Below are 22,096 nucleotides of genomic sequence, written 5' to 3'. Positions count from 1 at the left end.
AGGCAGGAGAATGCTTGAACCCGGGAGGTGGAGGTTGCAGTGAGCCAAAATCGTGCCACTGCATTCCAGCCTGGACAACAGAGCAAGACTCCATCTAAAAAAAAAAAAAAAAGGAAAAAAAAAAAAAGAAAATTAATTAATATAATCCATCACATCGGTAGGCTAAAGAAGAAAAATCATATGATCAGATTGATAGACGCAAAGTATTTGACAAAATTCAACACTCATTCATGATAAAAACTCTCAGTAAACTAGGAATAGACAACTTTCCCAACCTGATAAACAAAAAAAAAATCTACAAAAAAACCCCATGTCAAATATCATATTTAATGGTGAGAAACTAGAAGTTTTCCCACTAAGATCAGGAATAAGGCAACGATGTCCTCTCTTATCACTCTTTTCAACATCATACTGGAAGTCCTAGCTAATGCAATAAGACAAGAAAGAGGAATAAAAGGTAGAATTGGGAAGAAAAAAAAAAAAAACTGTCTGTTTTAGGCGGGTGACATGACTGCCTATGTAGACAATCTGAAAGAACTGACAAAAAAAAAATCCTTGGAATTAATAAGTGACTACAGCAAAGTTGCAGGATACAAAGTTAACATACAAAAGTCAACTGCTTTGTCATATACCAACAATAAACAAGTATGATGTGAAATTAAAAATATAGCACAGTATCATTTACCTTAACACTCCCAAAATGAAATACTTAAGTATAAATCTAACAAATATGTACAAGATCTATATGAGCAAAACTCTGATGAAAGAAATCAAAGAACTAAATAAGAGATATTTCATGTTCATGGATAATAAGACACAACACTGTCAAGATACTAGTTCTTCTCAACTTGATCTATAAATTCAATGCGATACAAGTCAAAATCCCGGCAAGTTGTTTTACGGATATTGACAAAATGATTCTAAAGTCTATATTGAAAGGCAAAAGACCTACTATAGCCAACACAATATTGAAGTAGAAGAACAAAGTTGAGTGACTGATGCTATTCAACTTTGAAACATACTATAAAGCTACAGTAACCAAGACAGCGTGGTAGTAGCAAAGAATAAAATAAAATAGATCAATGGAACAGAATAGAGAGCCCAGAAATAAATCCACATAATCAATTATCTTCAACAAATGGGCAACAGTGGAGAAAAGTCAGTCTTTTCAATGAATGGTGCTGCAACAACTGGACACCCACATACAAAACAAAACAAAAAAAGAAGCTAGAGAAAAACCTTACACCTTTCACAGACAAAATCACAAACATAGATGTAAAATCCAAAACTATAAAACTCCTAGAAAGTAACACAGGAAAAAAAATCTAGATGACTTTGGTTTTACAACAACACTTTAAATATGACACCAAAGGCATGATCCATGAAAGAATGAAATGATGAGCTGAACTTCATTAAAATTAAAGACTTCTGTTTGGTTAAAGACGTAAAGAGAATGAAAAGACAAGCCACAGACTGGGAGAAAATATTTGTAAAATATACATCTGATAAGGAACTGCTTCCCAAAATATACAAAGAACTCTTAAAACCCAACAATAAGAAAACAAACAATTGGATTAAAAAATGAGCCAAGGACCTTAACAGACACCTCACCAAAGAAGATATACAGATGGCAGATAAGCATATGAAAAGATGCTCAGTGAGGAAATGTATATGTCATCAGGGAAATGCAAATTTAAATAATAAGATACCACAACAAACCTATTAGAATCGCCAAAATCCAGAACACTGACAATACCAAATGCTGATGAGGATGTGGTACAACAGGAAATCCCATTCACTGCTGATGGAATGCAAAATGGTACAGCCACTTTAGAACACAGCTTGTCAGTTTCTTATATAACTAAGCATACTCTTACCATATGATCCAGCAATTACACTCCTTGGTATTTACCCAAAGGAGCTGAAAACTTACGGCTACACAAAAACCTGCACACAGATGTTTATGGCACCTTTATTTGTAATTGCCAAAATTCGAAAGCAACCAAGATGCCTTTCAGTTTGTCAATGAGTAAATAAACTGTGGTACATCCCAACAATGTAATATTATCCAATGCTAAAAAGAAATGAGCTATCAAGCCATGAAAAGACATGAAAGAAACTTAAATGTATACTAGTAAGTGAAAGAAACCAATATAAAAAGGTTATATACTGTATGACTTCAAATATATGACAGTCTGCAAAAGACAAAACTATGAAAACAGTAAAAAGATCAGTGATTTCCAGGGGCTCAGGGGAAGGGATAAAAAGGTGAAACAGAAGATTTTTAGGGCAGCGAAACTACTCTATATGATACATAATGGTAGATACATGATATTATACATTTGTCAAAACTCTTAAAATGTTCCACACCCTTAAACACATTAATGTGAACTATGGTCTTTAGGTGAAATGATGTGTTAATGAAGGTAATGACTGTAACAAATATACCACTCTGGTGGGAGATAATAGGGGGAGACTACACAGGTGTGGGGTCAGGAAGTATATGGGAAATATCTGTATCATCTTCTCAATTTTGCTATGAACCTAAAACCTCTCTAAAGAAAAAAGTGTACTGAATCAAAAATCAAATATAACAAAGATCAATAAAAATATCACTATGTAGACATAGTGTAGTAGTACTTAGCTTCTGGCTCCCTTTGCTTATGGATCTCTCTCAAACTCTCACACACACACACAACACCTGTTCAAATATAACATATTAGCTTTGTTTTTACTTCTACTATTTAAAAGAAAGAATTAAAAACAAGTGTCTTCTTTGTGAAAAGAATAAGTCTTTGCTCTTATTACATTTTCAATCTTTCATATAAAAATATTCATCTGCCTCAAGAAGCCAAAGGTGTGAGAAATTTTATACTGCAAGGATAACTAACAATATATCATTGGCTGGGCTTGGTGACTCAAGTCTGTAATCTTAGCACTTTGGAAGGCCAAGGTGGGAGGATCATTTGAGCCTAGGAGTTCGAGACCAGCCTAGGTAACACAGTGAGACTCCATCTCTATAAAACTAAAAAAATATATATTAGCTGGGAGTGGTGGTACATGCCTATAGTCTCAGCTACTTGGGAGACTGAGGTGGGAGGACTGCCTGAGATTGGGAGGTTAAGGCTGCAGTGAGCCATAATGGCACCACTATACTCCAGCCTGGACAACAGAGTGATTCTTTCTCTCAAAAAAATAAATAGGCCAGGCGCAGTGGCTCATGCCTGTAATCCCAGCACTTTGGGAGGCTGAGGGCAGATCACTTGAGGTCAGGAGTTTGAGACCAGTCTGGCCAACATGGTGAATCCCCGTCTCTACCAAAAATACAAAAAATTAGCTGGGTGTGGTGGCATGCGCCTGTAATCCCAGCTACTTGGGAGGCTGAGGTGGAAGAATCACTGGAACCTGGGAGGTGGAGGCTACAGTGAGCTGAGATCGTGCCACTGCACTCCAGCCTGGATGACAGAGTGAGACTCTGTCTCAAATAACATAAATAAATAAATAAATATTAAATTAAAAATGTGATTGAGGAACACAGAATGCTATATACAGACACAAAACTGACAAGACTTTTCCTCAAAATAACATCAACTGCAAAAGAACACTGTGAATATTTTCACGGATTATGTTATAAACATTTTTATTTATAAAGATTGTATCAGCCGGATGTGGTGGCTCACGCCTGTAATCCCAGCACTTTGGGAGGCCAAGGTGAAGTTAGGAGTTGGAGACCAGCCTGGTCAGCCCTGTGAAACCCCATCTCTATTAAAATTACAAAAAAATTAGCTGGGCGTAGTGGTGCATGCCTGTAATCCCAGCTACTCAGGAGGCTGAAGCAGGAGAAAAGCTTGAATCTGGGAGGTGGAGGTTGCAGTGAGCCGAGATCGACCCACTGCACTCCAGTCTGGGCAACAGAGCGAGACTCAGTCTCTAAATAAATAAATGAAAATAAAGATCCTATCTATCCCAAGCCAAAATAGTTTTCATTTTCCAAAAAGGAAATGAAACAATACATTATTAGACTATGATTCAAACTAAAAAATTTATTTAATCTAATTTTCAAACTCATTACATTTTTAAGAGTCCAGCTATAAGGAAAATTTTCCAATATAATACTTACACTTATTTCAGTTTAGGCTTAGATTTCTCAGTGTCTAATCACTAAGTACTTAGCAAGTGAATACCTGTTTCTAGTCTCTGAAAAGAAATAAAATTTCTTCTAACCATATAAGCTAGCCAGGACATCATAACTGTTGAACTGACTAATGATAGCAGAATATGCTGAGGTTACTAAATAAAAGCCTTCATAGTTACCCAAGTTATTAACAGCCAAACATTCAGAATTTCACAGAACATATGCAAGAATGTTTGAGCCCTTAAAATAGCAGAATAATAAGAACTCAGACACAAGACAAAGCTCAAGAAAAAGATCTGTAAGTCTTTTCTTTTTTTTATAACTTTTATTTTTAGGCTTTGTTGGAAATAGTACCTCTTAAAACCTACACGGTGACAAACCTACACGGCCCTAGAAAAATTTTCAACTTTAATAACATAAAATACATTGAGTTTTTAAACAAAGAGCCAAGATACTCAGAACAATTCTTACCACTTGGATAAGAAATTCTACTGGAAAACCACCTAATGTTTCAGTGTCAGAGCCAGAAATTTTACTTCTCCACGGCGACTGTCCCAATAAAGGATCATTATCCTGTGGGAATAAAAGGGAATTATTTAATCATTGACTATTCAGAGGAAGAAACTTATTTTTTTATTTTATTTTTTTAAACAGAGTCTCGCTCTGTTGCCAAATGTGATCTCAGCTCACTGCAACCTCCGACTCCTACGTTCAAGTGATTCTCCTGCCTCAGCCTCCCAAGCAGCTGGGATTACAGGTGCGCACCACCATACCCAGCTAATTTTTGTATTTTTAGCAGAGATGGCATTTCACCATGTTGGTCAGCTGGTCTCAAACCTCATGATCTGCCTGCCTCGGCCTCCCAAAGTGCTGGGATTACAGGCATGAGCCACTGCGCCCAGCCAGGAAGTATCTTACTTTTAGAAAAAGAGAAAATTCTGTTATAATTAATATTATATTAAAATCCAATAAAAAGGAAAATATTTCTGGAGGTGAAGCAACTATTTATGTTATTTAATATTTTCAATTCAAAATAGTGTGCGTATCTTTTGAAGTTGTAATAGATGTGTATTTCTTAAGAATATAGTTCACCTTCGTAATAATCAATTAAATTATTGATAATATTTCTAAAATATACTTACTATAATTGGTGACTGGAGAGGAGGAGTATAATGTAACCGTGGTGGGGTCATAAAAAATCGAGAAGGCCGCTGTTTTTGTCCAAAGGCAGCAATTGGCATTGTCTCATGAGGCTCATTACTCTGAGAAAACAGATTAATCCACAAAACTTAAAGAAATTTATCATCATTTAAGCTTTATAATTATTGTATTTCAGCTTGAGATATATATATTTGCGCATATTCTATGATTCATATAGAATTTATTACTTATATATTTAATTATTTATAGAGTAGCATATTAGTCTATACAGATCAAACGCTAGAACTTAAAACAGAGTATGAAAACACTACTTTGCTGCCAAAAGGATGAACCTCCAGAAGACAAAAAGAAATTAAAAAAAAAGGGGAGGGTCAAAATAGTTCAGAGAATCAAAGATTATTATTAAAGTTTTCTATGGCCACTTTTGGTTATCTGCATTTAGACTGTCTGAATATATCCTACAGTAATTAAAAATCAATTCTTATTTAGCCAGGGAGAAATATTTGGGTGATCTCATAAAAACAGTTAAATTAATTAAACAGAGAAGCAATTTACTTTTTTTTTGAGACCAAGTTTCACTCTTGTTGACCAAACTGGAGTGCAATGGCGTGATCTGGGCTCACTGCAACCTCCACCTCCTGGGTTCAAGCAATTCTTCTGCCTCAGCCTCCCAAGTAGCTGGGATTACAGGCGCGTGCCACCACGTCTGGCTAACTTTTTGTATTTTTAGTAGAAATGCGGTTTCACCATGTTAGCCAGGCTGGTCTCGAACTCCTGACCTCAGGTGATCCACCCACCTCGGCCTGCCAAAGTGCTGGGATTATAGGCATGAGCCACCGTGCCCAGCCAATTTACTTTTTTTGAAAGGAGAGTTTAAAGATTTAATCCTTTAATGTAAAAACTTAAGAGTAGTGTACTCTGTTCTACATTTAGTTCCAACTTTCTTCCTCTCCTATTGTGGAGAGATATCAAGCAATATTGTATTTCTGCACTAAGGAGATATATACATATATATATATATATATTTCTTTTGGGAAATATATTTACAAAGACAGACATACATATATAAAAATACATTCTAGGCAGAGGTTGCAGCGAGCCGAGTTCACGCCACTGCGCTCCAGCCTGGGCGACAGAGCAAGACTCCGTCTCAAAAAAAAAAAAAAAGATCTCGATTCTAGTCTCAGCCTAATAGGAAACCAGATCTAGAGCCTTGAATAAACTACGCAACTGTACTTATGTCTGAGTTTCATCATGCAAAAGCGAAGGTAATTAACACCCATCCTGCATACCTCTGAAAATAGGAGAACAAATAAGTACAAGATGTTACTTCATACTTTAAAAATAATTTTGCAAAAGGACTATACTTTAACCTAACAGCTGCAATGAAAATGTTATGTAGCTTCTTCTCCAAGGTTGTTTAGTCAGGACTCATCAGTTTGGTTATACTAAAGTGCCGTGTCGTTAAGGTCCAACAGAGAAATTCTAGTTCCTGGAAAATGGAAGACTTAAGTATAGTTCTGAACCAGGGGTCTAGCAGATAGGGCTGGGGGCCCCTAAGGATCTCTTCCTCTGTGAGCTAAAGTCTTGATTCTATCATAAAACACGATTTCTAAGAAAACTCTATATAACACATTTAACAGGCATAAAACACAAATGTATTATGAAATACTACTTACGAGAACTTCATAGTCAGGGATGGTATGGGTTCCAAGCCCTGTCCTATCAAAAGTTACTCTATAAGTAGCATTAAGAGTATCCACAGCATCTATTTGTCCAGTGAACAAACCATCATGAACACCACGTAATCGTGCTGAGAAAAGAACAAAGGCATTATGATGTGTGGGAGATACAAAGAAGAGTCAAATATAAAACTGTTCCAAGCATGAAATTTAAATCATAGTACAGTATTTTGTCTATTAGAGTTTCAAAACAAGCATACACTTTATTTTTGGCTTAGAGAAACAGCAAAGATTTTTTGAAACAAAAACCAAAACTATATATGATGATCCCTAATTTCACATATGAATAAAATTATATTACTCCCAAATTAAGAGAAAAATATTTTAAATAATTTAACTGCAAAAAAAACAACAAAAGAACTTTGGTCATTAAACTCATGAGTGAAGCACCAGGAGTAGTTCAATTTAAAAAAAAAAGACAAAGATTTTGTGTAGAAAAGAATTAAAGAATTTAATACAGCAGGCCTGAGACTGCTATACTTAGGAAAACCTCCTTGCAAGGTTGGCCTTTGTCTGGTATCTGGGAACTTTGATTTCAGAAGTGTTCCCACCGTTCCCTAATTAATAATGGTGGTTTACTGTGTCTAGATTGTGCAGATGATGTGGTTAATGCTGGATACCTGCTTTCCCTCTAGAAGACTGGAATTTTAGTATGTACTAGGCAAAAGTTGCCTACATACTCAGCCCCCAGTAGAAACTCTGGTCACTGAGTCTCTAATGAGCTTCCCTGGTAGACAACACTTACAAGCGTTGTGACAACTTGTTTCTGGGGGAATTAAAAAAGTCTTGCATGACTCTATTGGGAGAGGACTTTTGAAAACTTGCCCGTGGTTTCCTCTGGACTTTGCCCCAGGCACCTTACTCTTTTGCCAGTTTTGTTTTGTATCCTTCACTGTAACAAATGTTACCCATGAGTACATGTACTGAGTACTCTGAGTCTTTCTAGTGAATCACTAAAACTAGTAGTCTTGGAACTGATGACATAGATGAACTCTGTGTCACTATTATTTAAGTCCAGCCTAAAATAACATCAGAGAAATCCAAACAAACATCCGACATGAGTAAAAAATTTAAGAACAGCAGCATCGATGGCTTTAAACTGGGCAAACTAATATATTTTAGACTAACCAAATAGTATAATACACAACATTTTAATAGAACACAGAAATACACAATACAAAACTGTTTAAAATAAAAGGATCAATTGATAAAAACACAACTGTAGAGGACGAAAATCCCTCTCAGTTTCTGACAGATCCTTTAAGGGAAAAGTAAACATGGATACAGAAGATGTGAATAATGAAGCTGAATAAACAAATATAAACATAGAAAAGGACCACTAGTTATGGTGGCATGAAGAGGCTGGTAATTCCTCTCCACAAAAAACAAGTACGAATGAGATTGTCATGAGATTGTCAAAAACCATTCCAGGGTATTGGAAATGGATCAAATGTAGAAAACAAGAAACGTTTATTGTTGAAAAAGTGCTAGAGCTTCAAGTTAGGGCAGGGGGACTCAGTGGCCTTTTTGTATGAGGTTATTCACATACCCACTACTACCATCAACGTGGTTGATGAGAATGGTTTTATTAGTTCAGGGTTGGTCACAAAAACCAGCCAGAATTTTGGTTGGTCATGAAAGACAGTCAGAAATTTAACAGGGAGGTCCTGGAAACTAGAGAGCTATAAAAGGGTGGAAATAAGCTCTCTCTACCATCCCTGGCTAACTGGGTTACTATGCAAATGGATGGGGAAGATCTAATAGTCTGGCAAAAAGTCAAAGCTAAAGACGACTTGAAAACTAGCAGCAACTTTGTATATACGTTCTCCAACTCACATATAAATCAATGTGAGGCTTTTCCCAATCAAGATGTTTGAGAATAACCTCTGTTCAAATCATTAGGTGGCCATTAAGTTATTATTATTATTTTGAGATGGGCGTCTCGTTCTGTTGCCCAGGATGGAGTGCAGTGGCATGATCTCAGCTCACTGCAACCTCCGCCTCCTGGGTTCAAGCGATTCTCCTGCCTCAGCCTCCTGAGTAGCTGGGATTACAAGTGCCCGCCACCACACTCGGCTAATTTTTTTTTTTTTTTGTATTTCTAGTAGAGACAGGGTTTCACTATGCTGGCCAGGCTGGTCACAAACTCCTGACTCCACTCACCTCAGACTCCCAAAGTGTTGGGATTACAGGTGTGAGCCACTGCACCCAGCCCTGACCACTAAATTATATGCAGACACAGGCACAACTCTTTGGAAACCAAGTTTAATAATAATAATAAATATAAGAATAAAAACATGAAGCAGAGACATCAGTATTTGCATAGCCAAGTTATTAAAGCAAATCCAACAACTCTCCAAAAAATCAGAATACATAGTTGCTATAATATATTATCTGAAATATCAAGTTTTCCACCAAAAATTACTAGACATGTAAAGAAGTAGGAAAGTATGGCTCTTAATCAAGAAAAGTACAGTAATAAATTGATAGAGATAATATATTTAGCAAAGACTTAAAAAGCAGCTGTTATAAATATATTCAAAGAATTAAAGGAAGCTGGGCGCAGTGGCTCATGCCTGTAATCCCAGCACTTTGGGAGGCCCAAGTGGGTGGATCACTGGAGCTCAGGAGTTCAAGACTAGCCCGTGCAACATGGTAAAACCCCATCTCTACAAAAACATACAAAAACATTAGCCAGATGTGGTGGCATGTGCCTGTAGTCCCTGGAGGCTGAGGTGGGAGGAATGCTTGAGCCCACGAGGTAGAGATTGCAGTGAGCCAAGGTCATACCACTGCACCCCAGCCTGGAAGACAGAGCAAGACTCTCAAAAACAAAAAACAAAAAACAAACAAAAAACAAAAAAAAAGTTTGTGTATGTACGCACTTTTTTCCTATTCATTTCTATTTTTTGAAAAATTTATTTGATAAATAAAATTTTTATTTATTTTCCATTTACTCCTTTAGATAACCTACAGAAAATCCCAGATAACCTGGAATTATTGTTCATTTTACGAAGATTACTTTCAGGATAGTTCAGATTCTTATAATTTCTTAACAAATCAATGATTTTAATATCTTTTTTAACACTCTCATTTCTCCAGGGGTAAACAACTGTGGCTTAAGTATCACATCTCAAACAACTTCCTATATACTGTAGCTAAAGTATCATGTCTAGACATTTTTCCAAACTTCTCTACTATTCAAATTTTCCATTACTTTGAATACCCAGTGCATCTGTCAAACTCTTGTGCTTCTAACTCTGTATATGACAATCACAAAGTCCAGTCACTTTTTACCTGCCAGATTCTTTGTTCCTACAGCAAAATCCCTAATAGAGTGACTTTTTTATTCTTTTTGCTCATTTTTGAGGAATAATCTACTACTCTTTGTTTACTAAAATATTTTCTAAAGAAGGAATATGTTTAATTAAATTCTGTTGTAGTCAGAGAAATTCTCTATATGATTTCAATCTTTCAAAATTTATTGACATTTTTTAATGGGCCAGTATATGGTATATGTTGATAAACAAGTCATTTGCATATATATTCTGCAGTTGTTGAGTGTAGTATTCTAAAAATATTATTTAGATCAAGATAATTGATAGTGTTGTTGAGATCCTCTATACGTGTACATACATGTTTTGGCTTCTTCTACCTATTAATTATTGGAAGTGAGGTGTTAAAACCTACAACTATGTTGCGGATTTGTCTATTTCTTTCTTTAGTTATCTCAACTATTGCTTTCATGTATTTTGAAGCTCTATTGTTAGGTATATAGTATATACATACATAATATTAGGATTGGTATATCTTTCTGATGAACGGGCCATTTTTATCATTATGAAGTACTTCTCTCTGACAATACTGTCTTGATACCTATTTTTCTCTAATGTTAAAATAGCCACTTTAGCTTTCTTCCAGTTACTATTTGCACTGCATATCTTTTTCAAAAAATCTTTTCGCTTTCAACCTGTCTATGATTTTATATTTTAAGTATAACTCTTGAAGACAGCATATAGATGAGTCTTACTTTTTTTAAAATCCAGTCTCATAATCTTTACTTCTTTTTTCTTTGAGACAGAGTCTCACTGTTGCCCAGGCTAGAGTGCAGAGTGTAATGGGTGTGATCTTGGCTTGCTGCAACTTCTGCCTCCCAGGTTCAAGTGATTCTCCTGCCTCAGCCTCCTGAGTAGCTGGGATTACAGGCGTACGCCACCACACCCAGCTAGTTTTGTATTTTTAGTGTAGACGGGGTTTTACCATGTTGGCCAGGCCGATCTCAAACTCCTGACCTCAAGTGATCTGCCTGCCTTGGCCTCCCAAAGTGCTGGGATTACTGGCGTGAGCCACCATGCCTGGTCAATACTTACTTTTTAATTGAAGTGGTTTTCTTTTTTTTTTTTTTCCTAAAGAGACAAAGTCTAGCTCTATTACTCAAACTGGAGTGCAGTGGCATGATCATAGCTCACTGTAGCCTAGAACTCCTGTGCTCAAATGATCCTCTCATCTCAGCCTCCTGAGTAGCTGGGACTACAGGTGCCCACTACCATGCTTAACCTTCTTCTTTTTTTTTTTTTTTAATTTGTAGAGACAGGGTCCCACTATGTTGGGAAAAAGCTAAGTGTTAGGAAAAAAGCTGAGGCAGGGCTTGCATGTCTGACATAATGTCCCCTAGAATGTGTCTAGACTTGCTGGCTTTCTTCTAGCCCTCCTAGGCTCCTAGATTGTATTCTTGTTATCTCAAGTAGCAGAACATGTTCTATATAAATGCTAAGCCGTCACAGCTGTAGATCATGTGCCTGCCTTTTTGAGCCCCACATTCTCACCACCTGTTTCTTTGTTGGATTACCAATAAACAGCAAGGGCTCCCAGAGCTTGGGGCCTTCACAGCCTCCACAATTGCGATCGGCCCCTGGTCCCACTTTCTTTCTCAAACTGTCTTTTTCTCAATCCTTTGATTCAGCTGGACTTCATCGCCCCCACAACCTGGTGTTGGGTCTTATCACCGCAACACACTATGTAGCCGAGGCTAGTCCCAAACTCCTGGGCTTAAGTGATCCTCCTGCCTTGGCCTCCCCAAAGTACTGGGATTATAGGTGTGAGCCAGTGTGCTTGGCAGAAGTGTTTATAGTTCACTGGCATTTAATATAACAATAGGATAGCTAGACTTAAGTCTACCACCTTGCTATTTTCTATTTATCCCATTTGGGTTTTTTGTTGTTGTTCCTTGTCCCTTCTTTCCTGCCATCTTTTTTTAAAATCAGATAATCTTTTTTTTTTTTGAGACAAGGTCTCACTCTGTCCAGGCTAGAGTGCTGTGGTATAATCACTTCTCCCTGAAGTTGAGACTCAGGTAATTCTCCCACCTCAGCCTTCCAAGGAACTGGAACTACAGAAGTACATCACCACACCTGACCAATTTTTGTATTTTTTGTAGAGACAGGGTTTCACCAAGTTGCCAGGCTGGTCTCAAACTCCTGGGCTCAAGTGATTGACTTGCCTCGGCCTCCCAAAGTGCTGGAATTATAGGCATGAGCCACTGCACCTGGCCAAATTCAGTATTTAAAAAATCAAATTATCTTTTGACTTTTTAGCTATACTTCTCTGCATTTGTTTTTTTTTTTTTTTTTTTTAAAAAAGGCAGTTCCCAAACCAGCAGCATTACTTTGAAACTTGTCAGACACGCAAATTCCCAGGCGCTATCCCAGACCTTCTGAATCAGAAACTCAGAGGTAGAGCCCAGCAATATGTTTTATCAAGCCCTTCAGGTGATTCGATTCTGATGCATACTGAAGTTTTTCAGCCACAATGAGCTAGGAACTATAATGCTCACTCTCAACATTACTTTCTTTCTTTTTTTTCTGAGACGGAGTCTCACTCTGTCACCCAGTCTGGAGTGCAGTGGTGCAATCTCAGTTCACTGCAACCTCCGCTTCCTGGGTTCAAGTGATTCTTATGCCTCAGCCTCCCGAGTAGCTAGGATTACAGGCGTGCATCACTATTCCCAGCTAATTTTTGTATTTCTAGTAAAGACAAGTGATCCACTTGCCTTGGCCTCCCAAAATGCTGGGATTACAGGCGTGAGCCACTATGCCTGGCCTTTACTTTCTACTAAATTAATACTGTGTGTTCATACATAAAATTTAAGAACTTGGCAACACAATAATTTCATTTTATTCATATATTTATTCATTTCTGGTGTTCTATGGTCCTTTCTGTAGATTCCAGTTTATATATGATATCATGTAATGTAAAAAAGTTCCTTTCAGTCTGAAGAACTTTTTTGGCATTACTTCTAGCATTTTTTCTGATATGAAGTTGGCTGCCATCCATATCAGTGCTCCTCTTACATAATATGCTGTTTTTCTGTGACTGCTTTTAAGAGTTTCTCTGAAGATTTTCTGTGTTGTGTCTAATGATGGGTTTTGTGTATACGTGGGTATCCTGCTTGGGGTTCAGAGTACCTTAGATCTATACTTCTGGAAAAATTTCAGCTTTTGTTTTGTCTAATATTTTTTATGTGCCAATGCTTCTCTGTCTTTATGGGGACCACAATTACACATATGTTATCTTGCTTAATACTGTCTCAGGGGGATCTGAGAGTCTATTTTTTTTTTTTTTTCATCTTTTTCCTACCTGTTTTCATACTTGGATAATTTCTACTGATACATTCTCAAGTTCACCAACCCATTCTTTTACTGTTTCCAATTTGCTCTTAAGCTCATTCGGAAGTTTTTCTTTTCAAATATTATACTTTTCAGTTCTAAATTCATTTTCTTATCTGAAAAATGTCCATTTATTCACTCAAGACTTCCTGTGTTCATTATATTTATATTTACATTTAAGTTCATGAACATGTCTTATGATAGCTATTTTGAAGTCATTGTCTGCTAATCCCAACATCTGAGTCATCTCAGAGTCTATCTCTATTGATGGCATTTTTATTGACTATGGAATTGTCTTTTTTTTCCCCACAAGTATAGCAATTTTTTATTGTATGCTGCATAGGGTATTGAATTTTTTTCTTGTAGGCAAAAAAAATTACTGGCAGATCTTTTTGATCCTGTCACACTTGCTTTTTGTGTGGGTTGGTCTGTTTCAGTTATGAACTTATTTAGAGCATGTTTACTCCTTAAGGAGGCCCTGTGAACTTGATACAATTTCCATAAGTCACAACATATCATTATTCTTTTGATTTTTTTCAACCATTTACAAAAAAAAAAAGTATTCTAGGCTCACAAACTATACATAAATGGGTGGCAGGCTAGATTTGGCCGACAGGCCATAAGTTTACTGACCCCTGCACTAGCCCAAAGAAAAAATGTAAAACATTGCTTTAAAAAAGCCCTAGGCTAGGCCAGGGGTGGTGGCTCACACCTGTAATCCCAGCACTTTGGGAGGCCAAGGTGGGTGGATTACGAGGTCAGGAGTTCGAGACCAGCCTGGCCAACATGGTGAAATCCCATCTCTACTAAAAATACAAAATACGTCGGGCGAAAATACAAAATATGTTGGGCATGGTGCCGTGTGCCTGCAGTCCCAGTTACTCGGGAGGCTGAGGCAGGAGAGTCACTTGAACGTGGGAGGCGGAGGTTGCAATGAACCGAGACTGAGCCACTGCACTCTAGCCCGGCGACAGAGCAAGACTCTGTCTCAAAAAAAGAAAGAAAAAAAAGGAAGAAAAAGAAAAAAAAGCTCTAGGCTGGGTGCAGTGGCTTATGCCTGTAATCCTAACACTTTGGGAGGCCAAGGCGGACAGAAGATCACTTGAGGTTGGGAGTTTGAGACCAACCAGCCTGGCCAACTTGGTGAAATCTCATCTCTACTAAAAAAATTACAAAAATTAGCCAGGCGTGGTGGTGGATGCCTGTAATCCCAGTTACTCAGGAAGCTGAGGCAGGAGAATGGCTTGAACCCTGGAGGCGGAGGTTGTAGTAGGCCAAGATCGCACCATTGCACTCTAGCCTGGGCAATAGAGCAAGACTTTGTCTCAAAAAACAAAAATAAAAATAAAAAACACAACACACAAAACAGCTCTACTAGTTTTCTCACATTTTGCTACAGCCTGTCTAACCTATTCACCACTGTAACAAGAATACTTACATAAAAACACTAAGATTTTCAGTCTTGTCAAATAATATCACCAGTCCTTAAAATTCTGGAACAATGAATTTTTAAGGATTTCCTAATAAGTCTGAGAGTCACTCGACTCATGTCAGCATTTCTCTGGCATAAATCAGTATGTCAGCATTAGTACTTATACTAGACTTTATTGCTGTAGTTATTTATATGGAGTTTTTAGAACTAATATACTTTTCAAATATGCTGTCTACCCATCTCATCCCATTTCCACCTCTATTTCCTGACTAGTTTTAAGACAGGGATCATATCATCTATAACCTGTTGATTACACAGTGAGTTGTCAATATACACTCATTTATTACCAAATCTAGTCTCTCCTAGATAAACTGTGTTAGGATTTCATATGCATAATTTGGTCTCTTCTCTATTTTCTACATTTCCTCTTAATCATTTTTACAATATAATAGAAACATGTACCACTTTTATAGTCAGGAAAAATGACATAAATATGTAACTCCAGGTTCCCTTCCCTCCAAAAACTATTCTCGAATTACTCCGACCATTTTTCAATGGTTGAAGTCCACTTACAATTACTCAGTACAATTACTAGCCTATTCTATCCACTTAACACCTTATTTCTTGTATTACATATATTGTAATTTGCCTTCACTAAGTAATTAAGGATTAACTTAAACCTGAGATTTTGCACTTTCTCTCCATATTATGAGTACACAGAATCACATCTATAAAATGGACAAAATTTACACCCCTAAAAATGTTGAGCAGACTAGTGAGTAATTCAGTTTTATTCGATCATTAGAAATGGACTATTTCTAGACCCAAAGTCCAGGAGAACAATGGTGTTTGTGAACTAACCAGACAAGGCTTGTTAGGAAAGGAAAACAAATAATGTAGAAGGAAAATATAGAATAATTTAAAATTTAAAAAATTTATGGCCAGGTGTGGTGATTCATGCCTGTTATCCCAGCACTTTGGGAGACTGAGGCAGGAGGATTGCTTGAGCCTGGGAGGTCGAGGCCACAGTGAGCCAAGATCACGCCACTGCACTCCAGCCTAGGTGACAGAGGGAGACTCCGTCTCAAAAAGAAAAAACAAAAACAAAAACAAACTTTAAAATAATACATAGCTATACTTACTCCAATAGATTATTAAATTTCATCTTTGTGGCAGTCGGCTTTAGTTTACATTGTAGTAGATGTTACTTTGAATCAATACACTTTTTCCCAATTACTTTAAAAAATAGATTTCATGCATGAAGAAAGAATAACTTCTATTGTAAACTGCACAGAGCTATAGTTTAAGCTTTCTAAATTTAAAAGCCATTTCTTGAATGGAGATTATCTGGGTTACTTACACCTTCAGAATTTTGTCTCATGTGTACGTGTAAACACATCCTAGTGAAAAATCAAAGTCACTAAGGAAAAAAAAGATCAAGTGATGTGTACTACAGAACTCCTACTCCATCCCTGAGCATCAATCAGGCTCAGAGAGAGTTGAGGGATAGGGATAGGGTGAGGGTTAACGATGTCTATTGTAAATATTTCTTGGTAATTAAAAATGAAATAAGAACCAAAGAAACAAAAAAGATTACCTTGATTAAAAATTACAAGTCAAAAGAGTAATGAGCTTGTTTTCATTTACCTGTAACTTTCGTTCCAATAACCAGAGGCAAAGGAATTTCATCTGGGAGATCTTTGAATTGTGAAACATCTGCAACTTTCCTTTGTTGTAAGAGCCTTATTTTCTGCCGTTTCTGTTTTAATGCTGATCTCTCTTCCTCAAAAAATGCAGAAGAACATCTAGAATAAATTATAAAAAACATACAAACTGATAACTACCCCATATAAAAACTTAAAATCTTTTCTTTTTTTCTTCTTTTTTTTGAGATAGGGTCTGGCTGTCGCCCAGGCTGGAGTGCAGTGGCACGATCTCGGCTCACTGCAAACTCCACCTCCTTGGCTCAAGTGCAGGGATTAAAAACTTAAAATCAGCTGGATGCGGTGGCTCACACCTGTAATCCCAGCACTTTGGGAGGCCGAGGTGGGCAGATCAACTGAGGTCAGGAGTTTGAGACCAGCCTGGCCAACATGGTGAAACCCCATCTCTACTAAAGTACAAAAATTAGCCAGACGTGGTGGCATGCGCCTGTAATCCCAGCTACTCAAGGGGCTGAGGCAGGAGAATTGCTTGAACCTGGAGGCAGAGGTTGCAGTGAGCTGAGATTGCGGCACTGCACTCCAGCCTGGGTCTCAATAAACAAAACATAAAGCAGGTTATTCCTTCCTACAAAGCAAAATAATTTTTTCACCATCCTGTGACGAAATTGTGCCTGGAATCTAGATCTCATAGGGACCAAGTTCAATTTCAATATTCTACCCAAAAGAACATGACATTTTCTCTGTGACCCAGTAAACACACCAATGCAGGAGTTACAGATGAGACCTGCTACTATGTAAACTTTTAATCATGCTTTCTGCCTTAAAAGTATAAATGCTGAATTCCCTTTTATTTCTAGAGCCTATCTTGCTTCCATTTTCAAATCCCAGGATGAAGCAAAGTATTTAAACATCATGTTCATGCCATGTTATGGCTTTCACTTTCAAAGGTACATTATGAGCTCTATTGTCATTTAAGTTGTCTCAAAAACTAAACAAACACGATGAGAAAAAAGGATATAAAGACAAGCAATGTATAAAGTAAATTGTTGTAAGCAATGATGAATAAGGACTGGAATACACATAGATCTTAGCTGATAATATGACTTTTTGTATGATTTCTGAACTTGTTGAATATTGATTCAAGCTGTATATATGGGAAGAATATGAGAAGATAAAGCAAAGGATAATGGGTTACTAGTAAGCTAAGCAGTATCATAAAAACAGACTTGTGGCCGGGTGCGGTGGCTCACAACTGTAATCCCAGCACTTTGGGAAGCCGAGGTGGGCGGATCATGAGGTCAGGAGATTGAGACCATCCTGGCCAATATGGTGAAACCCATCTCTACCAAAAACACAAAAATTAGCCGGGCGTGGCGGTGTGTGCCTGTAATCCCAGCTACTCAGGAGGCTGAGGCAGGAGAATCGCTTGAACCCAGGAGATGGAGGTTGCAGTGAGCCAAAATCACGCCACTGTACTCTAGCCTGGCAACAGAGCGAGACTCCGTCTCAAAAAAAAAGAAAAAAAAAAAATACAGTGAGATAGAAGGAATAAGTTCTAGTATTTGACAGTATAGTAGGAAAATTATAGTTAATAATTGACTATTTCTTGTTTTTATTTTTCTTTTACTTTGTTTTTTATTGACTATTTCCACATAGTTAGAAGAGAAAAATTATAATGTTCCCAACACAAAGAAAAATGTTTGAGGTAATGGATATCCCAATTACCCTGATTTGATCATTACATATTGTATACATGTACTCCCAAAATATGTATAACTATTATATATCAATTTTTAAAATATACCAAAAAACTCTTCTTGACATTAGAACCCAGGACCCATACTATTTCCCTGTGGTTGACAATTTTTTTTTTTTTTTTTTTTGAGACGGAGTCTCGCTCTTTGCCCAGGCTGGAGTGCAGTGGTGTGATCTCGGCTCACTGCAACCTCCACCACCTGGGCTCAAGCAATTCTCCTGCCTCAGCTTCTTGAGTAGCTGGGGGACTACAGGTACACACCAACACACCCAGCTAATTTTTGTATTTTTAGTAGAGATGAGGTTTCATCATATTGGCCAGGCCGCTCTCGAACTCCTGACCTCATGATTCACCTGCCTTGGCCTCCCAAAGTGCTGGGATTACCGGTGTTAGCCACTGGTGCCCAGCCATTATACTTTTCTTATAGATCCTTCGTTGACACCTTAGACATATACAATCAAAAAATGCATATGTTCCTCTATTTTTCTCAAATAGCCACAATATGCACTGTTGTGTATTTTGCTTTCTTGACAGAGCATAGCATGTTTCCATATTAGTACATAGAAACGGTCTTCTGTTTTTGTTTTACGTTAAATGGTTTCACAGTTTTCTATTATATGGAGTACCATACTATAATCATTCCCCCATTTATGGACTTTTAGGCTGTTGCCAATCTTTTGCTACTACAAACAATACTGCAATAAATACCTTTGTACATGTAATTTCATCTGTGTGCAAGTAGTTCTGTGTTATACATTCTTAAAAGTGCTATGTCAAGGGAATGGAAATTTGTAAATTTTATAGATATTACCAAATTGTCCTCCAAAGAGATTATATAAAATTAATCTCTCACTAGTAATACATATGACTAACCATGCCATTACTAACCCAACACATTAAAACCTTTATGAACTCTATCCATCTGATAGTTACAAGCAGTATCTTGGCTGGGTGCAGTGGCTCACGCCTGTGAGCCCAGCACTTTGGGAGGCCGAGGTGTGCGGATCACCTGAGGTCAGGAGTTCAAGACCAACCTGGCCAACAGGGTGAAACCGTTGACTCTACTAAAAATACAAAAATTAGCCAGGCGTGGTGGCGGGTGCCTGTAATCCCAGCTACTCAGGAGGCTGAGGCAGGAGAATTGCTTGAACCTGGGAGGCAGAGGTTGCAGTGAGCCAAGATCATGTTACTGCACTCCAGCCTGGACAACAGAGTGAGACTCTGTCTCAAAAAAACAAAGCAAAACAAAACAAAACAAAAACTGTATCTCAGCAAACTTTGATTTTGCATTTCCCATTATGAGTAAAATGGAATTTTTTTCATATTTACAAGAGCCATTTCTTTTTCCTTTCCCATGAATTATCTGTTGCTGTTGTTTTTTTAAACAGTCAGTGTTTCCCTTTATTGCCCAGGCTGGAGTGCAATAGGGCAATCATAACTTACTGTAGTCTCAAAGTCCTGGGTTCAAGTGATCCTCCCACCTTGGCCTAGTGAGCAGCTAAGACCACAGTCAAGTGTCACCCAACAGGCTAATTTTATTTTTATTTTATTTACTTATTTTTGAGGCAGGGTCTTGCTCTGCTGCCCCGGCTGGAGTGCAGTGGCGTGATCACGGCTCACTGCAACCTCAACATCCAGAGCTCAAGCAATCCTCCCCGCTCAGCCTCCCAAGTAGCTGGGACTACAGGTGAATGCCACCATGCCCAGGTAAATTTTGAATTTTTTTTTTTTGGTGGAGTTGGGGTCTCACCATGGTGCCCAGCCTAGTCTTGAGTTCCTGAGCTCAAGCAGTCCTCCTTGCCTCAGCCTCCCAAAGTGCTGGGATTACAGGTGTGAGCCACCACACCCAGCCTGAATCATCTATTTATAATCATTTTTATTATGGGTTACCTGACATTTTCTTATTGATAGGAGTTCTTTATATAGTAGGGAATTAGCTCTCTGTAATAAGATGTGATGGATATTTCTATCACTATCTTTCATCTATTTATGGGCTTTTGTTTTTGGCCATGTAAAATGTTCTTATTTTTGTATAGTCAAATTTATTAATATTTTCTTTCATGGCTCCTAGGTTTGAAGCCTGCTTTTTCAGGCCAGGCATGGTGGCTCATACCCATAATCCCAGCACTTTGGGAGGCCGGGGCAGGCGGATTGCCTGAGGTCTGATGTTTGAGACCAGCCTGAGCGACATGGCGAAACCCCGTCTCTACCAAAAATGCAAAAGTTAGCCAGGCACGGTGGCGGGTGCCTGTAAGGAGGCTGAGGTAGGAGCTTAGGAGGTGCAGGCTGCAGTGAGCCAAGACTGCACAACTGTACACCAGCCTGGGCGACAGAGCAAGATTCCCATATCAAAAAAAAAAAAAAAAAAAAAAGGGAGAGAGAGAAAGGCCTTTTCCAATTCAGGATTAAGTAAAACTCTCCTATGTTTTCCTCTTGTGGTTTTATTCTTTCATTTAAAAAAAAATTTAAATCTTCAATCCTTTTCAAATATTGTAAGGCCTGAGAACAACTTGTTTTTTTCTATAGACTACTAAACAGTAGTCTCGATTTCCATTAAACCAACAATCCATCCTCTTCTTCACCATGTACTTGAGAGGCAACCATTGCAACTATTATACTAAATTCCCATAGACATCTGTGACTGTATCTAGATTTTCTTCTTTTTCATTCTTTTTCTATTTATGCACCACTACTACTCTGCTTTAATTATGATCACTTTATAATCTATTTTAAAATGCTCTTTAAAATGGAGTCTCTCTTACTTTGCTTTTTCAGAATTTTCCTGCTTGATTTCTCCCCTCTTAAATGTGAATTTTAGAATTAACTCATCTAACTTAAAAAAAAAAAAAAAAAAAAAAGAGGCCAGGCATAGTGGCTCACACCTGTAATCCTAACACTTTGGGAGGCTGAGGTGGGTGGATCACCTGAGTTCAGGAGTTCAAAACCAGCCTGGCCAACATGGCAAAACCTTGTCTCTACTAAAAACACAAAAATTAGCTAGGTGTGGTGGTGAGCACCTATAATCCCAGCTACTCAGGAGGCTGAGGCAGGAGAATCACTTGAACCCAGAAGGCAGAGGTTGCAGTGAGCCGAGATCATGCCACTGCACTCTAGCCTGGGTGACAGAGCGAGACTCCGTCTCAACAAAAACAAAAAAGGCCTGTTAATATTTTTATTGGGACTGATTTTAACTTATAGACTAATTTAGGATGCTGAGTCTTCTTTTCCAAGATCCTGTATGTCTTAACATTTGTTCATATGTATCTTGCACATTTCCTCTTAAGTTCCTTCCTGGTGGTTTATCTCTCTTTGTTTCTCCCTTTTTGCCTTCCAATTGGATGGAGTTTCACCAATTGATTTTTCAAATTAAGGTATTTTAAGGTTTACTGTATCAATAATTTGTATTATACCTAGCTTTCCTCAAAGAAAGAAAAACTACATATTTTATTGAGAAAAGACTTCAACTATTAATTAACCTTGATGAATTAAAGGACTATAAGATTAAATAATGTTATGGTTAAGAGAATAGAAGATAAATTAA

At 37.7% G+C, this 22,096-nt stretch overlaps 1 protein-coding gene across 3 annotated transcripts in view; it reads right to left on the bottom strand.

Moving 5' to 3' along the window:
- The window catches only part of LIN9 (lin-9 DREAM MuvB core complex component), an 86,652-nt gene that overhangs the window by 40,327 nt on the left and 24,229 nt on the right, over window positions 1-22,096 (bottom strand). For all 3 annotated transcript variants that reach the window (XM_073011474.1, XM_007988266.3, XM_007988267.3), the window contains 4 exons: window positions 16,783-16,940; window positions 6,976-7,109; window positions 5,278-5,397; window positions 4,607-4,708 (listed from right to left, as the gene is read on the bottom strand). In XM_073011474.1, coding sequence (XP_072867575.1) covers window positions 4,607-4,708; window positions 5,278-5,397; window positions 6,976-7,109; window positions 16,783-16,940 — 514 coding nt within the window. The remainder of the gene's footprint in view (window positions 1-4,606; window positions 4,709-5,277; window positions 5,398-6,975; window positions 7,110-16,782; window positions 16,941-22,096) is intronic.

This window comes from Chlorocebus sabaeus, chromosome 25, assembly GCF_047675955.1.
Source record: "Chlorocebus sabaeus isolate Y175 chromosome 25, mChlSab1.0.hap1, whole genome shotgun sequence".
Classification (NCBI taxonomy): domain Eukaryota; kingdom Metazoa; phylum Chordata; class Mammalia; order Primates; family Cercopithecidae; genus Chlorocebus; species Chlorocebus sabaeus.
Note: the sequence above shows the minus strand (reverse complement) of the source record. Positions and strands in the feature narration are given on the sequence as shown.